Below are 18,040 nucleotides of genomic sequence, written 5' to 3' on the forward strand. Positions count from 1 at the left end.
AGAAACCCTGTTCCCGATGTGCTCCCCGCAAAAGAACCTTTTCCCCCAGGCGCGCCGGCCAAGGGACGGGCTCGGTACCGGGTACCTGAGCCGGGAGGTGGGCGGATTTGCGATGGGACGGTGCCAGAGACCGTGCGGGCAGGGCCTGGGGCCCGTCGGGGCGCAGCTTCTCCCCCCGCCTTCCTTCTCCTCGCCCCACGTTTCAAGCAGCAGATGCAGAAGGCGCTCCAGCCTCCCTACTCGCCGTCCCCCGGGCGCGGTGAGGAAACCGGCTCCCCCGGGCGACGCGTCCCCGGCGGGGGAGGCTCGGGAGGGGTGCGTCGGGGCAGCGGTGCCGGCGCGGGGGGCCGCGCAAGTCCCGCCCGCCGAGACGGGGCCTCCGCCGGCGGCGGGGAGGTTAAAGAGCGTGGCCTTTCCCTCGACAACGCCGGGCCGGGCCCTTTCTGGTGTAATAGGATAATTACAGAGGGGCGGGCGAGCTTAAGCAAACACACTCGCCCGCCGGCCAGGCCTCTCCCGGGGATTAATATTAAGGACCGGTGCATTGTGTTTTGCAAACGGGCGATCCCACCCCCCTCGGCGCCCTCCTCGCGTCCGCGGTGGTGGAGCCGCGTCTCGCCAGGCTCTGCCCGCCGCTCTGCCTGGTCCCTCCTTTTCTTCGCACCGAGGGTTTTCTCCTCGCTGCTTTAATCGCCCCTCTGCAGCCCAGCTCCCCCCGCGCACAGCCGGGATGGCGATGGGGCCACGCGTGTCCGTGAGCAGCCGGCCCGCGGGACGGCTTTTTGCAAGGGGCAGGGCCGGTTTCCCGTGGGGGCGGCTGTATGTACGTGTGCGTGTGTTTGTCCCCACGCCTGTGCCCCTCGCAGCAGCCCGGCGGTACCCTCGGAGCGCAAAGGGCTTCCGTCGGGTCGGGGCCGCCTCAAAGCCAGGCCGGGCACGGTGCGGTCCTGTCGCTCGGGACATGATGGTGGCGGGGAGGGGGGGGGAGGGACGCGGGCATCGCGTTTGTTTTAGCGGCCGCTGTGACAACCTTCTGCAAATGTGGCCCCGAGCCCTGGGGCTACAGCCCCGTGAGCGCCGTGTCGCCCGGCTCTGCCCACGCCGGGGTGCGTGGGGCCGCCACCGGGTCTCGGCCGCCTGGAGGGAGGGGCCCCGGGGGCGCCGGTAAACCCCGGACCCTCGGGGAATTTCTTCACCTTCCGCCGGCGAGCCGCCTCGGCTGCCCCGGGGTTAAGCCCCGGTCATCGGTGTCCCGCCGGCCAGCGGAGAGTCACGTCGGGGGCCGATGAGCAGCGGCTGCCGGCAGGGCACCGGCGGGGAGGGCAGCGGGGCCCCCCCGGTAGCGCCCGCCACCTCCCCCGCAGCGCGACCCCGCAGGCACCAATGCGAGGGGCCATGTATAAATATATATGTGTGCGTGTGCCTCTGTAAATGTACTCATGTGCGTACATGTATATATACATGCATATGCACACGTGTCATGTATATGCAAAATATACATATAAAGTGTATATATCTTGTAAACGTGTGCTATATATACGTATGCGTGTGTACAAACGATACGAACACACATATGTATGTGTATGCAGGTATATTTTTGCCCTTTTACCCAGCGCAAAAACAACATGGGAAAGTGCTGGGGGGGGAATTAATGGCGGTGCAGCCGATCTGGTGAAGGATGGCCCGCGGGTGTCGCGGCCCCACGCGTGGCTGTGCCCCGGACCCCCCTCCGGCAGCCGGGTACCGGTCAGGGGTACGAGCCCCCCCTCCCCACCTCCCGGCGCCGCAGGGTCACGGCCGGTGCACCGAGCGTGTACGTGAGGGCCGGCAGGCTACGGGGCAAGGGGGCCGGGGGTCTCCGCCGGCACTCCGCGGCCGCTTAGGGAGGTCGGGGGGAGCGGGCTCGGGCTGCCACAGCAAACGGCCCCCGCCCCACGGCTCCCCCCCCGCCCCGGCCTCCCGTCCCATCGCAAGTGCTAATTGCGGCTTTTTTCTGGCTCCTCTGTATTTGGGTCCCTCGGAGGGCGCTGCGCGGGAGGACACGTCACGGATACATTATCCCCTCCCCTCTTGAGGCTCTCCTGGCTTTCTGCAGCCTTTGCTAAAGAATTAACCGAGGGGTCCACTTCAGAGCTCCTTCTGCCCCTGGGAAAAAAAAAAAAAGGAAAAAAAAAAGAAAAAAGGGAAGAAAAAAAAAAAAGCGGAGATATCGGTGCTTTCAGGCAAGGAGCGTGGCGGCTAGGAGTTCCGAGAGGAGGGGAATTTTACCTTCGATCCTTGCCGTATGGTGAGGATCGCTGCTCCTTGCGGGAGGTGAATACAGCAAACCCTCCCTTTGCCTTTGAAAGGCATGTCTATGCGGAAGAGCCACCGCTTTGCTCTTTAAATACGTGACAAATAATAATAATAATAAAAAAAAACAATTCCTCATCTTGCAAATTCTTTTTCTTTAAAAGGAGGGGGGAAAAAAAACCCAACAATAAATAAATCCAACAAAATCAAACCCGCGCCTTTGCCAGCGCTCGGACTTGTTTGGAAAGAGACAACGCTGAAGTGGCACTGGTCCCGAGGAAAACGGATCCTTTAATTTGACTCCGCATGAGAACCACATTTGGAGCTGGGCGCAGCGGCCGGAGCGGCGGGAGCAGCCCCGCGGCCAGCAGCCCCCCGGCCCCGCAGCCCCGCCGCCAGCCCGGCCCCGCCGCCGCCGCCCCGCCGGGCCCGGCGCCCCCCGCGCCCCGGCGCTGAAGGAGCCCCTCGGGCACAGGGGAAAAAGAAGAGTCTTTCTGCCGTAAGACCAGCCGCCGCCCGCCGAGAGCTGGCCGAGAGGGAAGCGTCGGAAGGAAGGAAGGGAGGAAATGCGAGCTTGTGATTTCGGAGCGCTCCAGCCATCAGCTCCCTCCGCACCGGCTTTGACTTTCGTTTAGCGGGGGGGAGGGCTGCCTTGTCGGCTCGTCGTCTCCTCGGCATCTCGGACTCCGGGACCAGATCATTTTGCACTTCGTTAAACGAACAGCGCGGGCGGTCTTTCCTTTCCTTTTTTTTTTTTCTTTTTTTTTTTTTTTAAGAGACAAAATGTCCAAAAGTGGTTCAGCCTGCTTAGCCCAATGATTTCTTGCGTGGACGCTCTATTTTTAATAAATTTTTTTTGTTATTATTTTTGGACGGGGAAGGATTGAGTAGAAGAAATCCTTCAGTGAAGGGAACCCAGCGCTTTGCTCCCCGTTGAGGAGAAGATCCGATTTCCAGCTGCAGGCAGAGGACCGCGGTTCGTGTAGGTCTTTCGGTCTCGGTTTCGAAGCGCTAGATATTGCAGGGTCAGAGCAGAACTGCCTTCTCCCGAGCGGCTTGCCTGTCGTGGTTGTGGCTCAGAGATCGCCTCCCCCCTCCTCGCACCATTTCTCTTGGTGTTGTTTTTGTTTGGTTGGTTTGGCTTTTTTTTTCCCTCCCCTTTTCCCCTTTTTTTCCTCCCTCTTTTTTCTTTTTTTTTTTTTTTTTTTTAATTATTTGATTTGGGTGAATTCCCTCCCTCCCTTCCTTAAACGAAAATACTAACTCTGAAGCCGAAATCCATGCCCCCTGCAATTCGGAAGAATCGGGTCTAATATGCCAGTGTCATCTTCGCCTTGCAGTAGTCGCGATGAAGGAAAAATCCAAGAACGCAGCAAAGACTAGACGGGAAAAAGAAAATGGAGAATTCTACGAACTGGCCAAACTCCTGCCCCTGCCCTCGGCCATCACCTCCCAGCTGGACAAGGCGTCCATCATCCGCCTCACCACCAGTTACCTGAAAATGCGAGCCGTCTTCCCCGAAGGTAACCACTTCGGGGCTCCCCGGAAGGGGTCGTCCGCCCCCCGCCCGGTCCGCACAGGAGGGATGGGGCAGCACTGCGTCCCGAAAGATTGCTGGGGGGGGCGGGGGGCAGGGGGGAGATACCCCAAGACAAGCCCGCATCACCTCTACGTCCTGGGAGGAAAGGGGGGGTGTTTGCAGGGGTCCCAACCCCGGGTGGTGAGCGAGGGAAAAGCCACCGGTGGTGGAAATGAGCCACTTGCCTGGGAAGCTGCCCGACGCCCAGGGCTTTGCCGCGGGGGTGGTGTGCGGAGAGCGGGCTGCAAGTGGCAGCTCTCGTCCTGTGAGGCCTAAACCCGAAAACAGCTCACCGCGGCCGCGCGTAGGAAAACGACCCCCCCGCCCCCGCTCCGGGATCCGCGCCCGGGGGTGCGGGGCTGCGCGGCGATCCCGGCCGGGGGCTGGCGGCGGAGCGGGGGGCGGGCAGCCCGGCCGGCGGCGGCGGAGGGGCAGAGCCGTCCGGTTAATCCCCGGCTCCTCCTTTGCTGCTGGTTCAGCTCCGTCTGCTCGGGAACGTCCCGAAGAGAGCGGGCTCCGTTCATCTCCGCCGTGCCGGGCTTCTGCGGCCCCGGGAGGCAGCCGCTCCGGCCCCCGGGGGAGGCCCCTCGGCACGGCGCTCCTGTCGATGCCCAGGCACGGCGGGGTTGGAGTGGGGGAATAGTGTGGGTGTTATTGTTGTTTTGTTTTCGTTGGAGTTTTCTGGAGGTAGGGAAGCAGGCTGGGAAATAAGTCGCGGCGGCTTCACAGCGAGGCCCTCCGCTTTCTCCTGGGGCCGGGGAGAGCGGGGAGGGGGCCAGTCCGAGCGGGGAGGGGGCCAGCAGCCCAACCTGGCCCCAGGCGGGGCCGGGACCCCGCTGCCCCCTCCCCGGCCTGGGCCGTGCGGAGACGGGGACGTGCGGGGCGGCGAGTGCGGGGAGGCTCCTGCAGCTCTTCCCGGAGACACGCAGCGACGAGGCCGTACACCCGCTCTCTGCTTCCTCCGGGGTTTAGTAAAAAACACCGCCTCGGGCGGCCTGGCACCGACACCCCCCGAGCGCCGAAAGGACGCGGGGCTGGGGCCGCTTTGGGCGAGGGGAGGCAGCCGGCCGGCAGCCGTGGGGGAACCGTCGGCCGCCCGTCCTTTCCGTGCCGCCGCCGAGCTGATGGGAGGCGTGAAATGAAACGCGGGTTAGTGTCTGCGGGTGGCTAAATAAAGCCCAGCTCCCCCCTTTGTCATTTGTTTGTGCCTCTTCGGACCGGTGTGCGTGCGTGTGTGAAGGAATTAGCAAATTCCGGAGTGGAAAGTCTGCTCTCCGTCCCAGTTTCTAAGGACGTTTACTAAAAGCCTGTAAATAAAATATATATATATATATTTATATATAAGATGGGGAGGGTGGGGGGTGGAGAAACCCCCACTCCCAAACCGACAAAAGCTTACCGTTATGGCCATCTAATTCAGTAATTTCGAGAGCAAGTATTAGCAGTGCTACGGAAAGCCAGGGCTCCTTCAGCGAGCGCTCCCGAAGCACGCCGTTAGCCGAGCAAGGGGAAGCGAGGCGCTGCTCCGCTGCAATTCCCAGCCATTATTCCCATTCGGGAAATTTCCCGATGAGAAATAGCGCGTCGTAATTTCTGGGGGGGCGGCTCGCCGGCCCTTGCTGGGGAACGTGCCCCCGAATGTCTTTCATTTAGGAGGGAAGAAAAGTGGCACGTTTCTAGATGCTGCTTGAACGTGTCCCTGCTTTTCCAGCCCTGCTGATCCTCAAGAGCCGCCAGACGACCCCGAGAGCAGGTTTATACCCACAGCTCGGGTGTGTTTTATGTGTCTGTCTTCCTTAAACAGACCGGCCGTGCGCTTCCGCACACTCTGCTTATTAAGAGCAACGTTTAAATGCATACAGCGAATTCCTGATCTTTCATCGTCTTAAGTACGGATGGAAATACATTTAAAACCAAAGCTTTGCGTCCAGGGATGACAGGCCGGGAGAACAACCTCCTCCGGTCCTGAGCCGTGCATTTAGTACCTGGGAGGGTGGAGGGTAGAGGGGGGAGCCGCAGACAGGCGGCTGCGGGCAGTGCCCGCTCCCCCGCCGGCTGCAGTGGGGCATTTGATGCCGGGCGGTGCGGGGGACTGCCCAGCGGCACACGGTCCCGCATTACCCTAACTTCTCTTTCCCTCGGGATTTGCCTGTGGAAGGAGGTGAGGGGGAGTCCTCGTCCTCCCCCACCTCCTTCGCTGGTGGTTTCCAGTTAGCTTTACTGGGAAGGGGGAAGGCGGGGGGGAAAGCCAACAGCCCGAGAGGGCTGCCCGGCACGGCATCTTAAATTCTGGGGGCAGCAAAACCTGTGAAAAGCGACCCTTGGAGCATACTGGACCCGATGTGTAGGGGGGACGCACATCCGAGGTCCCGGGGCTTGAAATAAAGGTGGGCACGTAACAGGCCGCCTCGCCACTCGCCGGCCTCTGCTCCCGACGCGGTGGTAGCCGCATCGCCCGCGTTCCCCCGGGAGTCGCCTCCCGCAGCGGCTCCCGCCGCAGGTCCAGCTCCCCGGGCCGCCCCGGCTGCCGTGGCTGGCACCGAGGCATCACCCCCGTAAAGACTCAAGGGAGTTTTTATTTCTTTCAGCCCGGGGTGGCTCGGGGGGGGACAGGCCTGAGACGCCTCCGGCGTGCCTGGTAGGCCCGGAGTAGCTGCAGCCAGAAATCCTGATCAGAAATGTTGTCCAGCTATAAAAGTGGCTTCCAGCTGTGTCTAGACTGCAGGCGAAGAGGGAGAGAGCGGGCTGTGTTTTTAAAAACTCCGGTGGATGGCTTCCCCCACCCGCTTTATTTCCAGAGCGAGCTGACAAATAGTTGAGGCAACTTTGAGACCCTCATCGAGGTGTCTGGTCCCAGCGCTACAACAGGGCTTATAAGGGCGTTCAGACACGTCTCTCCCTGCTCACCCTGGCCAAGGTTTTACCGAAGATGCACGTTTTGGACTGAATTCACTGATCCCCCCGCGGAGGCGCCCGATCAAGCTCAAAGAATTGAGAGTGAAAGGAGATTTATATTCCAGCTCCTTTCTCCTCTCAGAGTGCAAGCCTGGAAAGGCACAATTTCGTGCTCCGATATCACAGATTTTGCCGTGCGGTTTCGCTCTGACCTTCAGATTCATGAATTAAAGTCCAGGAGACAGCAACCTACAGCCTCCCCCGCGCTCCCGCTCTGTGAGATTGTCTTCTCTTGTGTTTTGATTTTTTGCCAAGGCATTTATTACTGTAGAACAAAAATACACCACGGGACTTCTTCTGTCTTGACTGTCAGTATTATTTATTTTCTTTTCCTAAAAATGAGCAAATGAAAGAAAGAGACGTGAGAATAAATCGCATTTAAAAACAGCGATTCTCTGCCCCCCGGTTATGTCAGACTGGTTAAATTGTGGCTCTCTCCCCACCCCGATCCCCGACACAGTTTCCAAAACTGACTGTAAAACCGCACATTTACGGAAGTTTAAATCGGATGGGAACGAGCTAATTAATAAGTGACCTGACTGTGAGCTGTACAAAATAATCTGAATAAAGCAGCTCAGCGGTAGATCTTAGACCTGTTCCTCATTCTGAGACACAGACAATAGAAATTACGAGGAGCATACAGAGTTTTCGGTCCCTATTTAAACCTGGCGGTGAATGTACATTTTAAGAAAACAAAGGCGAATTGCAGCTATTTCATCTAATTTTCATACGCTCTCGGAAGAGGTTCATTAATGAATTAAATAAATAAATAAAGCCCGAGCCGGCGGCGTGAGTAATCCCTCTTCGAAACCGTGCCTCTATTGTACTAACCGCTAATAGTGGCATTATAGTCTTAGTAAGTTTAGTCTTACTAAAACAAAAGTGCCATTAGGGCTTCCCCGGAGCTGTGCGGCCGTTCCCATGCGGCGGGGGCCGGCAGCCGCTCGGTGCGGGGCCGGGCGGCGGTGGCGGCGGGGTCGCTGCGGCCTCTCCCGCCCGGCGGGGAGGGAGGGCTGGAGGGCGGGAGGGGGTCACTGCCGTGGGAGCTGTGGCTCTGCCCGGGGTCTCGCTGTTTGTCGTGCGCCCGCTTTCGGGCCTTCTAGCACGATCTGGTGTTTCTGGCTCACCGGGAACAGACGGGTTTGGGTTTGTACGGCTACCCTGAAAGGCGTTTGTGTTGTTTTTTTTTTTTTTTTTTTTTCTCTGTGACTTGGCCTTTTTTCCGTTTTCTTTCTTTCTTTTTTTTTTTTAAACTAAAGTCTTGATCTTTACGTCCGTCGCTCCCATCGCCCAGCCCTCGGACGCCTTTCCGGCCGGTGACGCTGAAGCCCGCAGAGAGGCGGCGGGAGGGCTGGTACATCCCCGCCGAAGTTAAGCTAACGCAGCCCTGCTCCTTCTCACAGCGACCCCGGCAGGGGAGCTTCCCCCGCCGAGCGGAGGTTACCCCCGCCGGTACCGGGGTCTCCCTGTTGGCTCCAGACCCGGCCCGGCCCCTCGGACCCGCCTGTCAAGCGGTGCGGTCCTCTGTGCTGTTGGGGCTGAGATACCTGTCCCCCCTGCTGCAGACGGGGCTTAGGGCGAGCTGTCAGCTCTGCCCCTCGCCCAGAGCCCCGCGGTCTCACGGGCTGACAGGCCACCCCCTCCCCGTCCAACCCTGGGCCTCGCCTAAACGAGGGAGCCAAAGCTGGACGGAGGGCAGCGGCCGCCTCCGACCCGTCGCCGGCGGGTGCCAGGGCTGGCAGCTCGCCGTCTCCCCCCGGTAATTTCCCCGTTGCTCTCCCGGCCGAGGGAGGCACAACGGCGCTGGGGAAAAATCCCCCCAGGAGAGGCGGCGCTGAAAATCCCGGCGCTTGTAGTTGACCCAGGTTGCCTGTGAAGGATGGCTATTGAATAACGCGGGGGGACCGTGCGCTCCGGGGAAGCCGGGGAACAATACAGTAGACACAAAGGAAATACTCCAAGTTACAGGGCAACCCGATACTTAACATAATACATCGCTAAGTAATTCTTTTAGCAGAATCCCGAGCAGAAAAGCTACCGGGCTTTCAAATGTGTGTGTGTGTGTGTGTGTGTACGAATTTATATATTTGGAGAGCAAAGGTGGGAGCTGTTCCCAAATATTTCTAGATCTTATTACACTTTAACTCCTTCCCCCCTCCCTGGAAACTGGGAAATGGTACAAAGTGAATGTTGAGGTACTTTGAAAAACAGCCAGAGATGTCAAAAGACGGTGGGAGAAAAATCGTGCCCGGGTTTGCCGAAGGGAGGGGGGACGCGTTCGTACGAGAACCCCCACTTCTTTCAGCGGTAAAACAGCATGTACCGTGGGGTGCCTGCGCAAAACCCCCTCTCTGTCCCTGGGACGCCGTTGTTGGAGCCGAACCGGCCGCCCGGTGCCCGAGGAGGTGTCGGCGGGCACCACTGCGATTAGGGCCGGTTATTTCCGCCTGAGCGTTGCCTGAGAAGCATCCCTCTGTGCCCGTCCTGCCCTCCCAGCACGGTCCCGGTCGGGACGGGGCCAGAGGTCGTTACAGACACCTGTAAATGGAGGGCAAACAAGGAGAGAGGTTCATCTCATCCATGTTTGCCGACGGCGGGATGCCAGGAAAGAGGAGGTTGCGCCTGGGGCTGGAGACTTACCCTCCCCGCAGGCAGCGCTTCGCCATACCAGCTCCTGCCCGCCGGGGCGGGCTCTGACGCTGAGCCCTGCTCGGGGTCTCCGGGCTTTATGCTACCGGCAGCGCCCGGAGTCGCCCTAAGGCGCTGGCTGTAGGCGATCCCCTACCCTCTAGCACGGCAGAGGGGGACAGGTCACCCACACGGGTGTCCCCAGCATTTGCGGGAAGGATGTGCCAGCTGCTCGCTCGCTCGCAGGGAAACCACTCTCTGTGCCAGGGTCGCAGGTAATCCGTGCTGCGATGGGGCATGGGTTTTTTTTAAACGTTTCCTTCGAAATGAGCCGTCCGACACGGCACCGGCCACACCGGCAGCGTATCGGAGACCCGGCAGCCCTCCCCGCCGGAGACCTTTTCCTGGCCGGGGCCACCCCGGCAAACTCCCGCCGCGAGTTTGAGCGATGTAGGAAACGATCGCTTCGTATCGGCAGCTCTTTTGGCCTCGCTCCAGTCCAGTGAGTGAAAATGTGCGTTATTTACTGGCTGGGCAGGAGCAGCTCGGCTTGAGTCTATTGCATCCATATGTTTACAGGACGTGGGCTGCGCGTTTGCAAATCTCTCGGAAGACAAGTTAATGGGCGTCAGTCCTTTATCTGAACGTAAGGTTTTATTCGTTTCGCTTCCACCTTTAAAGCGATCTGCTGGTGGATTAAATGATAAAATCATCGGCTTTAAAATAAGCTTAGACGAATGCCAGGCTGATCCACCAAACGCGTTTACATTTGATGCGAGTTCGCAATTGCAAATCCAATTTACAATTTCAAAGAGAACAAATATGAAGAACTGACTTTTGTTTAGCCCAGGTTAGGAAAGAACCTCAAACATAGTGGAGATTTTTGGGATTCTGTGAAACCGTACCTGGCTAGCCGTGATGGACAGGACGGAGCAGATTGCCACGTACGGGTTCGTTCTTGGGTCTTCTTCGTGAGTGGATCAAAGAGTAAATCTGCTTCGTTCTTCGGAAAGTTAGGGCTCGTTTCAGGACAGTTATGCGTAACCCCCTTTGTAGGGTTACAATCCTATGTTTCGAGATTTGCAATTAGTAAACCGAAATTAGGGCAAGCCGCGCAGCACCAGGGCTGATTCCGTCGTTTGCTTTTGTTACCGTCTCGGGAAAGAGACCTCAGGATGTCTCTGAGACCCTCAAACTTTCCGCCCCAGGGGAAGCAGCGTTTCAGGAAAAAGAACGTTTTGACGGGTCCCTGGAAGTTTAGGAGCCTTCCTCAACTGAGAATTGGGAAACGGCCGTAGAAAAACGCGACTTTTTGTTTGGCTCTTCAAAGCAAATTATGCCAATGCGTGGCCAAACGATTCCCCAGCGAAGGGAAGATGTCCTTCCCCTGCCCACAAGAAAGCGCAGCCGCACATCATGCCTCTGCGGTTTGGAGAGACCCGCTGGGGCAGCCGGAGCGACTGACACGGGGTGGGGAGAGAGACGCCTCTTCTTAGGACTGACCTTGGGTGCTGCGACGGTGGAAAAGAGGTGTCAGGGCCAGCCAAGGTCCCCGGAGTACCCTGCGGGGCGATGGGAGCCGGAGGCTCCTTTGTGCTTGCCCGGCGAGAGCAGGGCATGGGGCCAGGCTCCGCTGACACCGGGGCACCGGGAGAAGACGAAACGCGGGGCGAGGCACCGCGTCCTCTCCACCGTCCCCCGTTCCTCCAGTGGGAGATCCTGTCCGCGCCAAGAGCGGGGAGAAAAGCTCCCATCGTTTCTAGACCAGGGCCACCCGCGGACACCCGGCCAAAGGATGCGCGGATCCGGGAGGGCTTCAGGCGAGGCGTTTAGAAACACGCTCCAGAGCTGGAGCTTAGGGCAAGGCTTTCCGTCTGGATGCCAACTTCTCCCTCCCGTAATGGAGCCGAGTGGGGCTCCCGCTGCAGCGGCCTTTGCCCCTGCAAGCTTGCGGGGGGAGGTTTCTTTGAAACCACCTGGTCGGTGAGAGGGCACCGGAGGAAAACGCGGCGCTCGGTTTCATGGCTGCACATCAGTTTGCAGCGACGCTGAAGGGCGCAGGGCTGTGCATCCATCGCACGCGTGTGCGCCCACGCGAAACGCTACAGACGGGACGCCCGATGCCGCCGGCGGCGCCGAGCCAGGGCGCTTGTGAAGTCCGCTTCGCCGCGCCCCGGCCGCCAGCACCGTCGGGCTGGCAGCACCGAGCGGACACGCCCGCCTTTCGCCCGCCACCGGCCTTTCCGCAGCGCCTCTCGGCTGCAGGGAAGCACGGGCGGAACGCTTTTAGGGCTCCGCGGCCTCTCAGACGCTGTCCTGTAGCCCCGAGGGCTTAAGCCTTCTTCTCTCTCCAAAAAAGGAGGCATTAAACTGATGGAGTCCCGTCCCTCCATCTTGCCCTCCATCTCTCCGCTCCTGCGGGCAATGGCACGCTGCAGAGCCTGCCATCAGGTGCCGACAGGAGCCTGAGATCTTCGGCTGGCACGGGTAGTGGTCTCAGCTCTACCGGGGAGCTGCTGCACGCCTTCTTTGCATGGAGGAAATGAAAAACAAACAAAAAAGCAAGCAAACAAACAAACCCCTCACCAGCCCCCCTGCCCCAAGCACCGCCACAACACAGCTCCATCAATAACCTTTCGGCGTTACCAAGGCAGTGCCGGGCACACGGGCCCCCCCCAGCCCGCTGGGAGGCTATGGCGGAGCGGCGGGGACGGGTCGGGCCTGTCGGGTCAGTGGGGCCGGCGCGGCGGGCGCCTCTCCGGTGAGGGAGAAAGCGGGTCCGCGGGGTGTGCCCCGTCCAGGACCTCCAGAAAAAGAACAATTCCTTTCCTACGCGTGTGTGTAAAAGGGACTCGGCCTTTCCCACCTCCTGAGACCCCGCGTCGCGGACTGGTCCTCTCCCCGCGAGAGAAGGGGGGAGAGCGGGCGGGTTGCCGGCAGCGCGTCCCGCCAGGGAGGCAGGGTGGGCCCAGCTCCGCTTCCCGCTCTAACCAGCGCCTTGGTTCTCTTGCAGGTCTGGGCGACGCCTGGGGACAGCCGAGCAGGATAGGGCCCTTCGATAACGTGGCCAAGGAGCTCGGATCCCATTTGCTTCAGGTAGTGGACGCCTTCCTCCCCTCGTACGCGCTGCGCATCGCAAGCCCGGTGTTGCGATGTGAGCAACCTCCTACCTCTCCTCCTCCTTCTCTTCCTTCTCTTCCCCGCACCACGAGAGGAGCCTTGATGAAACCTTGCTTTTACTCCCCAGCCTTACACCGGCCGGGAGGGGAGAAAAACCAAGACACCAACAAATTCTATTACTATTATTCCCTCCCCCCCCCCCCCCCTCCGCCTTTGGTATTAGCAGAAGTAACAGCTTACCATGGCACTAACCGGCTCTCCGTGCATGCAAAGTGTCTCTCAGCCGTAAAAGCGATCATCAGAGCTGCTGGGGATGTCCCGCAAGCAGCCCGCGGCCAGCAGCGAGGGAGGGGTGGGGGAGAGCGTTTAGGCTGGAGGGGCGCCGGGCACCGGGGACCGCCGTTCTCCGACGGTGGCTCGGTAGGGGAAACCTGTAAGGGAATGCGGGGTTCCCGCCGCGGGGGTGGGGGTGGGGGGTGAGCACCTGGGTTAGGTCTCCCATGGACGTTAGCACCTGGAAATAACGTTGTTCCCAATCCCGTCGATCTGCTCTGGAATTCCTCTGAATTGCCCCCTACCCCCTGCGCAGGGGAGCTTAGGAAGTCGTAGCCGGGGCGTGCGTGGAAAGAGGAAAAAAAAAATTACCTTTAGCTCTATTTTTTTTTTATATGAAAACTTAATACAGCAAGGGTTTTTCTCCCCCGATTTTAAAGACCTAGTAAACCGTAATCATTTAACGGCCGTTTTTATTGTGGGAGGTTAATTCCTGGTCACAGAGCTCGAGCTGTTTTAACTGTTCGCTCTGGCTGGGGATAAAAACCTCCAGAGAAACCCTGGTCGGGGAGCGGGGGGGGCGGGTAGGGGGTTTGTCTGTGGCCGCTTCCCCCCGCCCAGTCGCCAGGAGGGCTCGCCCACCTTCCTCCCCGCCAGCCGGCGGCCTTCGGGCCCGGCAGCCCCCGGCCGTTGGCCCCAACGTCCGCCTCGCGCCCCGGCCGTTAACGCCCGCCTCGCGCCTTCGGCCGTTGGCGGCGGCCGGAGTGCCGTGCGCAGCCCCCTCCTCAGGTAGGCGGCGGGAGGTGAAGCGGCGGTGGGGTGGGCCGGCCGGGCAAGCCGTGCGACGCGCAGAGTTCTTTATTTATTCCTCCCTGCAGCCCCGCAGAGAGCACGCTGCCGGGTAGAGTGGTTTGAAGCCTCCGCTACTGACCGCGTGTGGTAAACTGGAATTGATAAGGCTCAATGTTATCTCATGTGGAGGCATTTCTAGCCTTGAAAATTCCGTTTGGAGTAGCTGGTGTCCTGTCGGCTGATTTCAGAATCACTGTGCTACCTAGAAAATACCTATCTAGTTATAGCATAAAAATAACTGTTCTTACACTTCTCCTCCCTGTTTGCCATTTCACATTTTGTCTGGCATTAAATGAACTTGAGTAATATTATATGCTATTCACTTGTAATACTCGTTTTACAGTTCAGTTATTTCTGAATGATGAATGCTTAACAATTTAATAAACCCTCATTTACTGTAAACTTTTTTCAAGGGTTCTTAGACTCAAACCTTACATGTGAAGCTTCAGCTTCAATATGCTTTTCTGTGTAGGAAATTTAGAGACCTACTGCACCATGTAATGCAGTAATGGAAGCATTGACACGGTTTTAGTTATGATACTGGGCAGAGCAATTGCAAGATGACAGTGTTTAAAAGCAAAGTTATGGCTAAGGATGCAATAATTTATTTCCCATTTAAATACTTCTACAAAATTTAATTTATGTTCCAAAAAAGAATAAAAGTAAAGGCAAAGCGTAATCTGTTTTCAATTACACGCTGTAGAATCGTTAGTAGGCCAGAGAATAATGTGGAATATTTTTCTTATTGGGGCAGCGCTGTAAGAACATGAAGCATACAGGATTTTATTGCTTCTCTCCTGGTTCAGTAGCTTAAAAGATGAATTAAAATAGACGTTTGTTTTATCTGTGGACTGTAAAAATGTTTTTTCTATTCCACATATATTTTCCAATAATGTTCATATGTATGTGCTGATGAAGGCTTCCTAAACTGGTTAGAGATCACGAATACTTTTTGACTGAGAACATCAGACACTTTTGAAAAAATGCCTCAAACTGTGCACTGAAGAATCAAGGTGCCCCAAACTGAAAGTTTGTATGTCCAAATCATGGCCAATTTTGGCTAACCTGTACTGTTTGCATTGTGTTTTTTTTCTCATATGAATGATATATGACTAAATTGAACTTTAGTTTTTACTCACACAAGTAATATTTACCTTCCAGTCAATATCCCATCAGTAAGAATTTGTAGGATTGGACCTCAAGTTTGCATTACATATTACCATTAGTCAAGATACACAAACTGTAAGGATACACATAATGAGCATAAATATCTCTCTTCAAGACTGATAAAGTTTTGAATGCTGGTTTATTCTACTTTCTTTTCCTAAGTTTGCATAGCTACAGAGCAGACAGCCCTCTGTTCAGAAAGACGTTAAAAATATAGTCAAAGAAATTTAAAGCATTGCTTACGGTACCATTAAATATATTGCAAGTAGCGGTAAGCTGTGTCTGCCAATTATACCATAAAAAATGGCTTGCATAGTACTAGACTTTCCCCTAAGTACTACATAGCGCAGGATTTGTACTAAGTACTAAAATAACCAGAATCAACAGGAGAATGTTAACTTAAAGTGAAGCAGTAAAGCTAGCATCTGTAGGTGGAATGAATTGGTTTTCACAATGTCTGTGTGTGTCATAGAGCTTTTGGGGCAGCATCAGATAAAGGTTTCTGTTGCTTCAATTTTGCTTCTGTTTGCTGCTGTTGAAGTTGGATAGCAATCTTCCTCCAAAAGACTTCAAAAATTTTTTTACTGTAAATGGTTTAAACAGAGTGCTTGCTTTTTACCCTACATATTTCTCCTTTTCAGACTTTGGATGGCTTTGTTTTCGTGGTAGCATCAGATGGCAAAATAATGTACATCTCAGAAACAGCGTCTGTACATCTTGGCTTATCTCAGGTATGAGTGATTTATTCTGTCTATCTGTTAAATACAGATGCTGGATTTGGAATGCAACATTAGTACCTTGCCATGTATATAGTGTCATTGTGTTTAGGGGTTTTGAAGCTTCAACTTTGTTCTCTGACAAATGGCCTTACTTAAATATTCAAGTTCCCGTTACTTACAGCCACATCATGACTGTCTTTATATCTTTTCTTGTTCATTGTATTTTACTCCTCATTACCTTTAAGAAGGGTAATAAATAATATGGTATTGCAAATTGCAGGTATATACAGAGCTTGAAACCCAAACCTATTGCCTGTGTGGTAACGCTATACGTCTGAAATAAAGTTTAGAATTCAAGTCTATATGTTTTAGATTGTGTAAGATATTGAGACTTGCTATGAAATAGAGAGGAAATCTGACGTGGAGCATGAGTTTTATGGTAAAAGTGCTTTAGGAAAAAAAGAAAAGGAGGGCAGATTTATGAGTGTTCACATGGAATTCAGGGTAGTTTTTCCTGAGTTTTTCCAGCTCAGTGGTCTTTTCAGTAAAGCGTTTTATATGGTTGTGATAGAACTCATAAAATTCAGTTTACTACTGTTCTGCACAAGAAGTATAAGGTTTTTTTTATTGTTGTGTTTTTTTTTTTTCTTAGAAGGACATTTCTAATTTTTTGCCTTCTTGGGACAGGCACAAGGGCAAATAGCCTGAATTTATTGCAGAGTGCAAGCTTCCATACCTTTGTGTGTAAATGTATTACACAAATTCATTGGCGGCACCTGACGTAAAGCTTGCTCAAATCCAATAGAAAAACTCCTAATTAATTTCACTGGGCCCTGGATGAGACTTGCAAGAAACAGAACTGTTTCTTCAGAACCAGTTGCAGCTCAAACACTTCTGAGAGTTAAATACAGTGAAATAAAGACTAGCAGAGGGAAGAAGAATGAGGAGATGAGGGTGAGAGAGCACAGGATGTTCTGAAAATGTCTGTGGAATATGCCCCATGGCTATTCCAACAAACAGAGAAGGGGCTAAAATGTGGAGATAACATGTGTACTTTAACTTTTTTAGTAACTAATATTTTTGATTGAAAAACTGTGAAGTTCTTTGGATGTGTGTTTATAATAGTGATATTAGAATTAGTAGCTGTGAGAAAAAATAGAAGTCTAAATAGCTAGAAAAGGCAAGTATATAATCTCATAAACATCACTTCTAAATCCAAAGGCAACTACAATCCCTGTTTTTGTAATCTCTTTTAGAAAAAGTAATTTTGAGAATCAGTATTCTGTGTGGATACTTTTTTCCTGACAACTTTTAAAAATGTGTCCAGGGAACATTCTTAGTTCAACCAGTTTGTTCAACTGAGTCTGTTACAGTATAGTATTAGTTGTTTTATAACATTTAATGCTTGTTCAAATTACTTTAAATATTACTTTGTTTTAGAATAAACTTTCCTAGATAATGGCCATATTTTCTACTCTGAATCAACAGCATTATTGAAAGTTTTTCTCGCCCTAACTTTTGAAAAGATCCACCATGCTGCTGGCTGCTTAAATAGATTCATTTAGTCAGTACAATTATTCCAAAGCACCGAGTGTTCCCATCTGTCTGTGCTGAAGTAGAGTCTCATTGTCCTGTGCTGCTTGCTGTTTGATAAGTGCTAACTGATCTTCCAGGTTTTGTCTAGAAATTGTTTCTTTCTTTTCTTTCTTTTCTTTCTTTTTGAGGAATATCAAGTCATCAATTCTTGTAGGTCTGAGTATCATCCAGTCATCTGGTGAAATTAAAGAACTGGATCAGTAGGGCACTAAATAGACTTGGCCGTGTTCAAGGAGAGGGAACTGAAAGCGTCATACAGGCTTTAGTCATATTTAGCCCTCATGCCCTTACGGCCCTCTGCACAGACTGAATTCCATGTGCATTGCACATGTAAATATCTATAAACCCTTAGTGCAAGAGGTGCTGAGGAAAACTAGAGGATTTGGTCATATTGCTTATTGAACTCAGTTTAATCAGCAAAATCACAAATACTTCACTTTAGCAGAGATTTGTAAATGAATGGACTGTATCCTTGAACTCCCCAGAAAGCTGTACATTGGAGAGGACAGAGGGATGTGAAATTTAAGGGCATGTTTTAGACTCCTAAAACTCAAAGTGTTCCATCAGTTTCACAGTGCACTTTTTAAAATTTATTTATAAATACAAACCCCAAGCTAAACAAGGCAATGATCTTTTCACTCTTTCCTCATACTGTTTTATCATCTAATCTGTTCTTGCTATTTCTCAATGTTTTATTTTTGAAGAGACAATTTTGCTTTAAGTAGTACTAGCGTTAATACTAGGCTACTGCTATGTACTAGGACATTAATACATTAATGCTAGGATATTCCTGTAAGCTTCCCAGGGCTCTAAATGAGTTCTTGTTCCTGCTTCTCTGGAAATCACTGGGAGTTTTGCC

General features: G+C 54.1%; 1 protein-coding gene across 2 annotated transcripts in view; it reads left to right on the plus strand.

Moving 5' to 3' along the window:
* The first annotated feature begins 204 nt into the window (after window positions 1-204).
* Window positions 205-18,040, plus strand: part of SIM2 (SIM bHLH transcription factor 2) — a 64,974-nt gene continuing 47,138 nt past the window's right edge. The window contains exons 1-3 of one of the 2 annotated variants that reach the window (XM_074601903.1): window positions 205-259; window positions 12,468-12,550; window positions 15,508-15,597. In XM_074601903.1, the coding sequence (XP_074458004.1) occupies window positions 214-259; window positions 12,468-12,550; window positions 15,508-15,597 (219 nt within the window). In that variant the 5' untranslated portion in view covers window positions 205-213. Of the gene's footprint in view, window positions 260-1,665; window positions 3,816-12,467; window positions 12,551-15,507; window positions 15,598-18,040 lie in introns of those variants that run through there. The other variant, XM_074601894.1, reaches the window with a different exon arrangement.

Source organism: Larus michahellis, chromosome 1 (genome assembly GCF_964199755.1).
Source record: "Larus michahellis chromosome 1, bLarMic1.1, whole genome shotgun sequence".
In the NCBI taxonomy this organism is placed as follows: domain Eukaryota; kingdom Metazoa; phylum Chordata; class Aves; order Charadriiformes; family Laridae; genus Larus; species Larus michahellis.